Source organism: Lissotriton vulgaris, chromosome 3_2 (assembly GCF_964263255.1).
Source record: "Lissotriton vulgaris chromosome 3_2, aLisVul1.2, whole genome shotgun sequence".
In the NCBI taxonomy this organism is placed as follows: domain Eukaryota; kingdom Metazoa; phylum Chordata; class Amphibia; order Caudata; family Salamandridae; genus Lissotriton; species Lissotriton vulgaris.
The window spans coordinates 290,324,071-290,336,676 of NC_141690.1; the positions used below are offsets into that span (position 1 = coordinate 290,324,071).

At 51.8% G+C, this 12,606-nt stretch overlaps 1 protein-coding gene across 1 annotated transcript in view; it reads right to left on the minus strand.

Annotated features, from left to right (window-relative positions):
- The window catches only part of DOK1 (docking protein 1), a 215,584-nt gene that overhangs the window by 134,055 nt on the left and 68,923 nt on the right, over positions 1–12,606 (minus strand). The window contains exon 2 of the mRNA XM_086964407.1: positions 1,045–1,344. Within this exon, the coding sequence (XP_086820533.1) occupies positions 1,045–1,344 (300 nt within the window). The remainder of the gene's footprint in view (positions 1–1,044; positions 1,345–12,606) is intronic.

Here is a 12,606-nt window from a genome sequence, read left to right on the forward strand (position 1 = left end):
CTCCAGGGCTCCACCTCCTTAACTTCCCTTCCCCCCTCCAGGGCTCCACCTTCTTTACTTCCCTTCCCCCCTCCAGGGCTCCACCTTCTTTACTTCCCTTCATCCCTCCTTGTGCCCACCTTCTTTACTTCCCTTCCCCCTCCAGGGCTCCACCGTCTTTACTTCCCTTCACCCCTCCAGGGCTCCACCTTGTTTACTTCCCTTCCCCCCTCCAGGGCTCCACCTTGTTTACTTCCCTTCCCCCCTCCAGGGCTCCACCTTCTTTACTTCCCTTCACTCCTCTTAGTGAAGAGACACCATCATTCTTGCATTTTCCCCTCTTTATTGCTCGCTTGAACTCTCTCACCTCAGGGCCAGTGGAGTCAACACAGTGTGAGCAAAGTACCAACCATACACTGCACATGGACCCTGCAGGACCCTCCTGCACTGCCTTCTCAGTTCCAAGGTCTCCTTCAAACAGTGGCGGCTCCTCTGCTAAGGGGGAGGAGCGTCGCCCCACTGTTCAATAGGAAAAATAAAATGATAAGAACACAACATTATTATTATTTTGTTACTACCGCAGTGGGAGGGGCTGGCCAGAGCGGGGGGGGGGGGGAGTGGTGACGCTCTCTAAGTGCACATGACTGTTTAGCCGCCGTCTTTGACCGGCCACCGTCATGCACACTTTGCATGTTCTCCACCAGCTGTACTACACAATCTGGTGGGGAACATGCACTGGCTCACAGTCCATGTATGTGCGCCAAACCATGACGCTCAAACCAATCAGCACGCTGCTTTCATGGTGGCAGCAGTGTCATGATTGGCTTAGAGGAGCCTGGGGGCCCAGGTGATTCCTGCTACCAAGACCAAGACTCAAGACAGGAAGAAGATGAAGAGGACGAAGGAGAGGCGGTGGCCGGCCGTAGCCAGGTAAATGCTTTTTTTTTTTCCATTCCCCACCTCCTGCTCTCTATGCCCCACCACCCTTGTCCTGTAGCACCCGCTACTGCCTTCAAAGACCTCTAGCTGCCCACTTCCTCCACCCTGCCAAGGTCATGATCTTACCGGGAAGGCGATCTCACAGAGCTTGATGATCCATTCGCTGCTCTCCTGCTTGTCAGTGGAAAAGATGTAGCTCCTGTCGTTGGTCTCCACATAGAAGGCGGCCATGTTGTTCTTCGGGCCGGTCTCTGTGGGCAAGGGCAAGATGCTGATACACTCCGCCAAGCGCACAATCTTGCGGTCCAGGCGCTTGGTGTTTGGCTTGTCCATCTGAGTGCTCGACTCCTTGGTGTCGAAAAACTCCAGACGAGCAACCCCAAACTGGCTGGCGGGGTACAGCACCACCCAGTTCTTCTTCCATTTCTAGGAGAGAAGGGGCAGAGGATGAATATTTCCACAGACGAATGTATGATGTTACAACGCATACATTTACAACGCATGCCTTTACAGCGCAGTTTTTACATCGCAACATCCTTTACAAAGCATTCTTTTATATTGCATGCCATTACTTCGCACTTTTAGAAACTACCTTTACAACGCATTTCATTACATCGCATTATATCGCTTTATATTATATTATTGTGGCAGCAAAGAACACAGCTACAAAAAAGGACTCACCTCACGGGTGTTCGGGAGAGGCGAGGTCAGGGGAATTGGCCGAAGGGATTCGCAGCCAGGAGGGTGACAAAGGAGAGGAAGAATGACCTTTCATTTGCGTTCTTCCTCTCCCTTGTCCCCCTCCAGGCGGAAGTGTTTGGAGGAGTGAGACTCTAGCAATGTGTATGAGGAGTGAAACTGCCTTAGATAGGAGTAATGAGTGAGACTCCATTGAGGTGTATGGAGGACTGAGACTCCATTGAGGTGTAAGGAGGACTGAGACTCCATTGAGGTGTATGGAGGACTAAGGCTCCATTGAGGTGTATGGAGGAGTGAGACTCCATTGAGGTGTATGGAGGACTAAGGCTCCATTGAGGTGTATGGAGGAGTGAGACTCCGTTGAAGTGTATGGAGGGTTGAGACCCCATTGATATGCATAGAGGAGTATGGCTCCATCGAGGTGTATGTAGGAGTGAGACTCCATTGAGGTGTATGGAGGAGTAAGGCTCCATTGAGGTGTATGGAGGACTGAGACTCCATTAAGGTGTATGGAGGAGTAAGGCTCCATTGAGGTGTATGGAGGACTGAGACTCCATTGAGGTTTATGGAGGACTGAGACTCCATTGAGGTGTATGGAGGACTGAGGCTCCATTGAGGTGTATTGAGGAGTGAGACTCCATTGAGGTGTATGGAGGAGTGAGACTTGATTGAGGTTTATGGAGGACTGAGGCTCCATTGAGGTGTATGGAGGAGTAAGACTCCATTGAGGTGTATGGAGGAGTAAGGCTCCATTGAGGTGTATGGAGGAGTAAGGCTCCATTGAGGTGTATGGAGGACTGAGACTCCATTGAGGTGTATGGAGGAGTAAGGCTCCATTGAGGTGTATGGAGGACTGAGGCTCCATTGTGGTGTATGGAGGAGTAAGGCTCCATTGAGGTGTATGGAGGAGTGAGACTCCATTGAGGTGTATGGAGGACTAAGGCTCTATTGAGGTGTATGGAGGAGTGAGACTCCATTGAGGTGTATGGAGGAGTAAGGCTCCATTGAGGTGTATGGAGGAGTAAGACTCCATTGAGGTGTATGGAGGACTGAGACTTGATTGAGGTCTATGGAGGAGTGAGACTCCATTGAGGTGTATGGAGGAGTTAGACTCCATTGAGGTGTATGGAGGAGTGAGACTCCATTGAGGTGTATGGAGGACTGAGACTCCATTGAGGTGTATGGAGGAGTAAGGCTCCATTGAGGTGTATGGAGGACTGAGACTCCATTGAGGTGTATGGAGGACTGAGACTCCATTGAGGTGTATGGAGGACTGAGGCTCCATTGAGGTGTATGGAGGAGTGAGACTCCATTGAGGTGTACGGAGGAGTGAGACTTGATTGAGGTTTATGGAGGACTGAGGCTCCATCGAGGTGTATGGAGGAGTGAGACTCCATTGAGGTGTATGGAGGAGTAAGGCTCCATTGAAGTGTATGGAGGACTGAGACTCCATTGAAGTGTATAGAGGACTGAGACTCCATTGAGGTGTATGGAGGACTGAGACTCCATTGAGGTGTATGGAGGAGTGAGACTCCATTGAGGTGTATGGAGGAGTGAGACTCCATTGAGGTGTATGGAGGAGTAAGGCTCCATTGAGGTGTATGGAGGACTGAGACTCCATTGAGGTGTATGGAGGAGTGAGACTCCATTGAGGTGTACGGAGGACTGAGGCTCCATTGAGGTGTATGGAGGACTGAGACTCCATTGAGGTGTATGGAGGACTGAGACTCCATTGGGGTGTATGGAGGACTGAGGCTCCAGTGAGGTGTATGGAGGAGTGAGACTCCATTGAGGTGTATGGAGGAGTGAGGCTCCATTGAGGTGTATGGAGGAGTAAGGCTCCATTGAGGTGTATGGAGGAGTAAGGCTCCATTGAGGTGTATGGAGGACTGAGACTCCATTGAGGTGTATGGAGGAGTGAGACTCCATTGAGGTGTACGGAGGAGTGAGACTTGATTGAGGTCTATGGAGGACTGAGACTCCATTGGGGTGTATGGAGGACTGAGGCTCCATTGAGGTGTATGGAGGAGTGAGACTCCATTGAGGTGTATGGAGGACTGAGACTCCATTGAGGTGTATGGAGGACTAAGGCTCCATTGAGGTGTATGGAGGAGTGAGACTCCATTGAGGTGTATGGAGGAGTGAGACTCCATTGAGGTGTATGGAGGAGTAAGGCTCCATTGAGGTGTATGGAGGAGTAAGGCTCCATTGAGGTGTATGGAGGAGTAAGGCTCCATTGAGGTGTATGGAGGAGTAAGGCTCCATTGAGGTGTATGGAGGAGTGAGACCCCATTGATATGCATGGAGGAGTGAGACTCCATTGAGGTGTATGGAGGGTTGAGACCCCATTGATATGCATGGAGGAGTTAGACTCTAGTGTCATGTATGGAGGAGTGAGACTCCATTGAGACTCCTTTGATGTGTTCAGGAAAGGGCCTCTTTGTGCATGGTTAGCCCCGCGTTTTGGCCGGTGCATGATGTGAGTTCGACCTGTGAGTGCACTGGGTTCCTGGTAACTAGGTCCCAGTGCCAGACCTCTTTCCTAAAACGGTACCAAGATTGGCACAACTTCAGCAGCCCCTGTAAGTCCCTAGTAAGTGGCCCCCCTGGTACCTGGGGCCTCGGTACTGAAGAGGGTCCTCTGGGGCTGCTGCACATATTGAGCCACTCCAGGGACCCCTCACCAAGAGCAGGCAAACTGCCACTGCAGGCTGAGAGTTTTGTTGCAGCGAAAACCGACAAGTCGAGTGCCACACCCACATACACTGCATGAGGTATAGGTAAGTCACCCTTACTGCAGGCCTTATAGCCCCAGGGTAGGGTGCGCTATACCCCACGTATGGACTTATCTGCATGAGCCATTCTTGAATATTCTAAGAGCCCAGGGAAGCCATGGAGGGTAAATGGGCGGGATACTTCCTATTTCCTATTTGTACAGCGTGACCATATCCCCCCGTAAGGTCTCAAGGCGCTGGGGGCCCTCCAAGAGATTAAGTGAGCCATTGCCCAGAGTCACATTGTTCTGAGCTGCGTTGCCGCTGGTGCCGGGGATCGAACCGCGAGGCCCGCGCTCGGGAGTCAGCCTCTCTGGCCACTGCGCCACACCTCGACTTGTCATTACGTCTTTCCTAGCTCAATAATAGCTTCACTATATCCTAAGATGTTTGGTATCAAACATCTCATCTTAATAAACCCTCACTGAAGCCAGTGTTGGAAATACTAATAAATACACACAGGAGACCATTTAGAGGGTACCCAGAAAACTTACCGAGCACTGGTGTGGTCCCTGACTTGTGATCGCCAGCCTGCCGCCACCTGACGTGTTTGTGACCTCATGGGGTGAAAGCTAGCCAGGATCAAACCCGGCTATGGGCGGAGCTGCTTCACACCTCCTCCAGGTGGGAATGGCATCTCCAGGCGGGATGCATCAAAGGCGGTGCCTCCTCCAGGTGGGAATGGCATCTCATGGCGGGAAGCTTCAAAGGCGGTGCCTCCTCCAGGTGGGAATGGCATCTCAAGACGGGATGCTTCAAAGGCGGTGCCTCCTCCAGGTGGGAATGGCATCTCAAGACGGGATGCTTCAAAGGCGGTGCCTCCTCCAGGTGGGAATGGCATCTCATGGCGGGAAGCTTCAAAGGCGGTGCCTCCTCCAGGTGGGAATGGCATCTCAAGACGGGAAGCTTCATAGGCGGTGCCTCCTCCAGGTGGGAATGGCATCTCATGGCGGGAAGCTTCAAAGGCGGTGCCTCCTCCAGGTGGGAATGGCATCTCAAGACGGGAAGCTTCATAGGCGGTGCCTCCTCCAGGTGGGAATGGCATCTCAAGACTGGAAGCTTCATAGGCGGTGCCTCCTCCAGGTGGGAATGGCATCTCCAGGCGGGAAGCTTCATAGGCGGTGCCTCCTCCAGGTGGGAATAGCATCTCAAGACGGGAAGCTTCATAGGCGGTGCCTCCTCCAGGTGGGAATGGCATCTCAAGACGGGAAGCTTCATAGGCGGTGCCTCCTCCAGGCCAGAATGGCATCTCAAGGCGGGAAGCTTCATAGGCGGTGCCTCCTCCAGGTGGGAATGGCATCTCAAGACGGGAAGCTTCATAGGCGGTGCCTCCTCCAGGTGGGAATGGCATCTCAAGACTGGAAGCTTCATAGGCGGTGCCTCCTCCAGGTGGGAATGGCATCTCATGGCGGGAAGCTTCATAGGCGGTGCCTCCTCCAGGCCAGAATGGCATCGCAAGGCGGGAAGCTTCATAGGCGGTGCCTCCTCCAGGTGGGAATGGCATCTCAAGGCGGGAAGCTTCATAGGCGGTGCCTCCTCCAGGTGGGAATGGCATCTCCAGGCGGGAAGCTTCATAGGCGGTGCCTCCTCCAGGTGGGAATGGCATCTCATGGCGGGAAGCTTCATAGGCGGTGCCTCCTCCAGGTGGGAATGGCATCTCATGGCGGGAAGCTTCATAGGCGGTGCCTCCTCCAGGTGGGAATGGCATCTCAAGACGGGAAGCTTCATAGGCGTTGCCTCCTCCAGGCCAGAATGGCATCTCAAGACGGGATGCTTCAAAGGCGGTGCCTCCTCCAGGTGGGAATGGCATCTCAAGACGGGAAGCTTCATAGGCGGTGCCTCCTCCAGGTGGGAATGGCATCTCATGGCGGGAAGCTTCATAGGCGGTGCCTCCTCCAGGTGGGAATGGCATCTCAAGACGGGAAGCTTCATAGGCAGTGCCTCCTCCAGGTGGGAATGGCATCTCAAGGCGGGAAGCTTCATAGGCGGTGCCTCCTCCAGGTGGGAATGGCATCTCCAGGCAGGAAGCTTCAAAGGCGGTGCCTCCTCCAGGTGGGAATGGCATCTCAAGACTGGAAGCTTCATAGGCGGTGCCTCCTCCAGGTGGGAATGGCATCTCCAGGCGGGAAGCTTCATAGGCGGTGCCTCCTCCAGGTGGGAATGGCATCTCAAGACGGGAAGCTTCATAGGCGGTGCCTCCTCCAGGTGGGAATGGCATCTCATGGCGGGAAACTTCATAGGCGGTGCCTCCTCCAGGTGGGAATGGCATCTCCAGGCGGGAAGCTTCATAGGCGGTGCCTCCTCCAGGTGGGTATGGCATCTCATGGCGGGAAGCTTCATAGGCGGTGCCTCCTCCAGGTGGGAATGGCATCTCCAGGCGGGAAGCTTCAGAGGCGGTGCCTCCTCCAGGTGGGAATGGCATCTCATGGCGGGAAGCTTCATAGGCGGTGCCTCCTCCAGGTGGGAATGGCATCTCCAGGCGGGAAGCTTCATAGGCGGTGCCTCCTCCAGGCCAGAATGGCATCTCCAGGCGGGAAGCTTCAAAGGCGGTGCCTCCTCCAGGTGGGAATGGCATCTCAAGGCGGGAAGCTTCAAAGGCGGTGCCTCCTCCAGGTGGGAATGGCATCTCCAGGCGGGAAGCTTCATAGGCGGTGCCTCCTCCAGGCCAGAATGGCATCTCAAGACGGGATGCTTCAAAGGCGGTGCCGCATTTGAAATTCAAGCCAGGCATCTCCAGAGAGTGGAGGATGCCAACCCCCCTTTCCTGCTCCGCTTTTGGCAGGAGGAAAGTGGAAAGGAGAGTACATGACTAAGATGAGGCGGAGTGCCCACATTCAGCCAGCGCCACCCAGAGAGTGCCGCAAGGTGCTGCATCTTGAGATGGTAGGAAATCAACCTGTCAGGGCTCGGGTAGGGTTCTTTCCCACAAGAAGTGTTCACTTTGAGGGTGTAGACACTCTAAAGTTAGGCAGCCCATTGGCTACTACCGGTCTCCCCCTTTAATGCCCCTAAATTTAGGGGCAGATTTACGAGCCCCGCGTGCCTCCTTTGATATATCGTTACGTCAATTCTGTGATGCAGTGGTGGCGTAATCCATGCGCCACATTCCGCCCTATTTACAACGTGAAGGATCTAGGGAGATGCGTCACATTGTAAAGCCCTGCGCCACATGAAACCTGCTTCAGGTTTCATGTGGGCGTTCCATCGCAGGAACGCCTCAGAAAAGTGGCTGAGGGAAATCTACAAGATTTTACTCAGTCACTTTTCCGACGCAGCTGCGTCAAAACCTTGCGCGTGCTTGAAGCAGGCATAAGGCATTACGCACCATGTTGAGGATAGGCCAGGTTGGAACAGTGCTGGAGTTGCTTATCCCCCGCCACACAACTCCAGCACTGCTCCAACCTTACGGCAGCAGATGCGACACGCATCTGTTTATCCGTGCGCCATGATGCGCTGATTGTAAATGTGGCGCATCTGTGGTGGCGCAAAGGTAAACTTATGTCACGCATCTTTCCTGGCACAGCCCTGCTGATTTGCAGGGATGCGCCATGAAACGTAAATCTGCTCCATAGTATTTAGGGGTTCTGTTGGGTAGGACCAATTGCTTTGGAAAATGCTAATACATGCAAATGAAACAAAAATAAGAACTCTCTGATGTACATATGCAACTGAGAAATCAATGCTCAAGCAGAAAAAAACAAATAAATGATATAGCCAGGTGTTGAATTCATAGGTATTTATATTTAGAGTTCAATTTCGTTTGTGCTGAATTACTTCATTCAGTAACAAAACAATCAGGACAAAGTAAGACCATCAAACGTCGATACGGTTCAGTGACAGTAGGTGAAAAAAGTGCTAAGGTATATATACAGTGAAAATGAATAAATACAATTATGCACAAAGATGATAGATAGGCCAACAATCAATTATTCTCCAGGGAATCCTAGTACATTGTAGAGGAATCACGGAGTGTTCTGGACCTAATTGAGCGTCGACGTTTCGACCCTAATGCGCCCCAGTCTGTGGTCGCGCTGGTCTTTATCAAGACAGGAGGTGGACGAATGACAGTATGAATCAGGAATAATGATTTGCCCGATGTGCTGCCACTCATTTGTGGGCAAGTATAGACAGACGCCTTTTATCAATGAGAAACTGGCTCAGGCCTACAGGGACACATGTGCCAGGGTCACTATGGTGACACCTAACTTTGTGGACCCTGGACAAATTGTACTAGGTGAGAATTACCTGGTGACCAACGCTAGCAATGCCACTACTACACATAGTTTGGCTGTTAACTTCTCCTGGGGAGGGGTAAATGGCCTCAACAGAGTTGTGGTAAGTGCAGACCTCCCAGTTGACTGTCTTTTGGGCAATGATCTAGAGAATTCTTTATGGTCAGAAGTGGAGTACAGGACTCATGCAGAGATGCTAGGTATTTCAGCACATGTCCTTGCTGTAAATAGGTCCCAGGCCCAGAAGTGCCTACCTGAACCTGTGGTGGATCTTGAAACTATAGACCAACCACAACCAAAGAGGAAGAGCAAGAGGGTAAAGGCAGTGCATTCCCACTTGTCCCAGATTGAGTATCAGTCCTCACAGGAGGCTGATTCTGTGATCCAAGAGGAGACTGTCCCAGAAGAGCTTGAACCTGATCAGGTTGAGTTTCTGGGGGCAGGGGGACCCTCAAGGGCAGATCTGGGGCAGGCTCAGTTAACTTCCCCTTCTCTTGAACCCCTCAGACAGCAGGCTGCTGCTGAGGCTGCTGGGAATGCTCAAGGTACCCATAGAGTGTATTGGGATGATGGGCTCCTTTATTCAGAGGCTAGAGATCCCAAGCCTGGTGCTACCAGGAGGTTGGTTATACCTCTGCAATTTAGGGGCTTCCTTCTCACCTTGGCCCATGAAATTCCCCTAACAGGACACTTAGGCCAGAACAAAACTTGGGAAAGACTTGTCCCTCACTTTCACTGGCCTCACATGTCCAAAAACACCAAGGAGTTTTGTCGCTCCTGTGTCACCTGCCAAGCCAGCGGCAAATCAGGTGGCACCACAAAGGCCCACCTGATACCACTACCTGTGGTGGGGGTACCCTTTGAAAGAGTTGGGATAGACATTGTTGGACAAATGGATCTCCAAACAGCATCTGGGCACAGGTATATCCTGGTGGTAGTGGATCATGCCACCAGGTACCCAGAGGCAATTCCCCTGAGGACCACAACAGCACCTGTTGTGGCAAGGGCCCTACTAGCAGTTTTCTCCAGAGTGGGCTTTCCAAAGGAGGTACTTTCAGACAGAGGTACCAATTTCATGTCTGGATATTTGAAAGCAATGTGGAAAGAGTGTGGAGTGAACTATAAGTTTACCACACCCTACCATCCACAGTGCAATGGGCTTGTTGAAAGGTTCAACAAGACCCTAAAGGGAATGATAAAAGGGTTACCTGAAAAGCTCAGGCGAAGATGGGACATCCTTTTACCCTGCCTACTCTTTCCTTACAGAGAGGTCCCACAGAAGGGGATGGGCTACAGCCCTTTTGAACTTTTGTTTGGCCACCCTGTAAGGGGTCCATTGTGTCTTGTGAAGGAAGGATGGGAGTTACCTCTCAAAAAGCCTAAACTTGATGTTGTGGACTATGTACTTGGTCTCCGCTCCAGATTGGAGAAGACAACCAAAAACCTGGAGGCCAGCCAAGAATTACAGAAAGCTTGGCATGACCAAAAGGCTGTTCTGACTGAGTACCAGCCAGGGCAGAAGGTGTGGGTGTTGGAGCCGGTGGCCCCAGCAGCTCTCCAAGACAAATGGTCTGAACCCCACACCATACTGGAGAAAAAGGGAGAGGTCACCTACTTGGTGGATCTTGGCACCCCTAGGAGCCCCCACAGGGTGCTCCTAGGAAACAGATTGAAAGCATTTGTACACAGGGAAGACATGGGTTTACTCATGGCTACAGATGGGGACCAGGAGGAAGAGAGTGATCCTCTCCCAGACCTTTTATCCCAAAACCCTGATGATGGTTCAGTGGATGGAGTAGCCTTGGCAGGCAGCCTCACTGACCAGCAGCAATGGGACTGCAGACAAGTGTTGCAGGCTCATAGACATATGTTTCTCTCACACCCAGACAAACTAACTGGTGCACCCATGAGGTGGACACTGGTGACAGTCTGCCTGTGAAGAATAAAATCTACTTCGTTTGAGAAGTCTTGTGTGCGGAGGTGCCGCCAAGGTGCCGCCATCCAGGAGAGGAAAACTGCTAAAAGCACCCAGAGAGCCTGCAAACACTGCCGGGACACACGAGGTAGCTTGCACGGGACCACCAGGACCAGGAGTCCGTGCACCAGCACACCTGCGGCGAGCTCCGCCCCCCCTTCCCTCCGGCCTTTATGAACATTCCACGGGTGACGCAGCGCGGAACGCAGCGCGGGTCGAAGCCGGACGAAGCCCGGGCAAAGGGCGGGCCCTCTGTGGCCCTCAGAGGCCTGTGGAGCGTGGCCCGGGCCACCACCCCTGCTCAAATATCTTCAGCCCAAGCAAAGTCCGGACAAAGAAACTGTAAGTTTGCTTATATCTATTAATACATCATTGGGATGTTTGTCATTCATTGTTAAGCCCTAAATACATGGACCTGTCATTACACTGCTAACCTTTTAAAAGGTCATTTGAGATTAGCATTGGAGTCCGCCATGAATTGTCGGGAAACTAGAAGCATGGCTGTTGCAGGAGCAAAAAAATTAACCGGAACTTTGGACGATTTTATTGTTCGTACCCATGCATTAATCGATGAGGGGATAATATTAATGGACAGGAGGGTGTCCCAAGACCTAGCGATGGCTAAGAGATCTTCTCTAGGGCTTATTGCCCAGGCATGCACGCCTAACACCGAATCCCGCCCCAATATGGTACATAACATCGGGGATACCAGGGATTCTGACATCTTAATTTCACAACAAGACTTGGAAGCCACCCCGAATCTCAATCTTCTGACAGAGAATGATCCAGATAGAAATGAGTCTGACAATCCACCTTCGGCAAATTCCACACTTCAAAGGGGCCTGAAAGAAGGAGCTATCCCTAAACAAAAGGTCAACAAATCTTCCAACCTTAAAGGGAAAAAAGCACAATCTGCCCACAACCGAGTCAACACCATCATGGACCCGGCAATAGTGAACAATAACCCGACAGACTGTGCAAATGATACGGGGGGAGCACCCAACAAAAGTCGGCTTGCCTCTAAGTCTTCCAGACGACACCATCATCGATAATAATCTTGAGGAAATCCTGGAACTTAGTGGTAGAGCCACTAATTCAGCCAAACATAGCCAAGATGTAAAAAAAATGTATTGGCATTTATATAGCGCACTACTTACCCGTAGGGTCCCAATGCGCTTTGACCGCTGCGAAACCCTTCCTGGCTTCCCTGAGAGATGGTCCCTTAATGGGTATCTCCAGGGTGAGACCAGGCATCCCCGGCGGTCTGGTGGGGCCGTTAGTGAAGATGAGGCAAGCTAATGCCCAGAGTTGCCGAGTGTGATCGCTGATCAGAGTGGGCATCGAGGCGAGAGAATTATCGAGTCCGCTGACCCTGGTCCAGAAACCTGCCGCGCCGGGAATCGAACCCTGGTCCCGGGCCGTCCTCTGCTCTCGGGTCTGCCGCAGGAGCGGGTTAATTACGAATAATAATAACATTTTTAATATGTTGAAAGTTTTACTCGAACCCATAGAGGCTAGATTACGCTGCCTAGAAACTATCTTGAAAAATATCCACAAAGATATAAGTGCCCCAAGTTTTACCTTGAATCCTAAGACACCCCATGTTGCAAACACAGTTAGCAAGCCAGCTAATAAGTCATCCTTGGCTGCAAAAAACGTCACTGTGGTTAAGAACAATGCTTCCAAGAACCCTAGTAACACTCCAAATCTGGCTATCACTAAAGTAAAGACCCCTGACCCAAAACAATGAGAGAATTCAAATAGTTCTAAATTAACTCCCCAAGTTAAATCTAATGATCCCACTCCCACTCCTCTGACTACAATTCCAGATCTGGCTCCTAGAGTTAAGGCAGCGGCGCGTAGAAACATCCATCTTCCCCCAGACGCCTGCCCCTACGTAGTGATTCTCACTGGAGTCACTGAAATCTCGCCATCTGAAGTAGAATCCTACCAGGCCTTGAAAAATAAAGTGTGCCACTGGCTCTCCAAAAACCATCCCCTACCACCA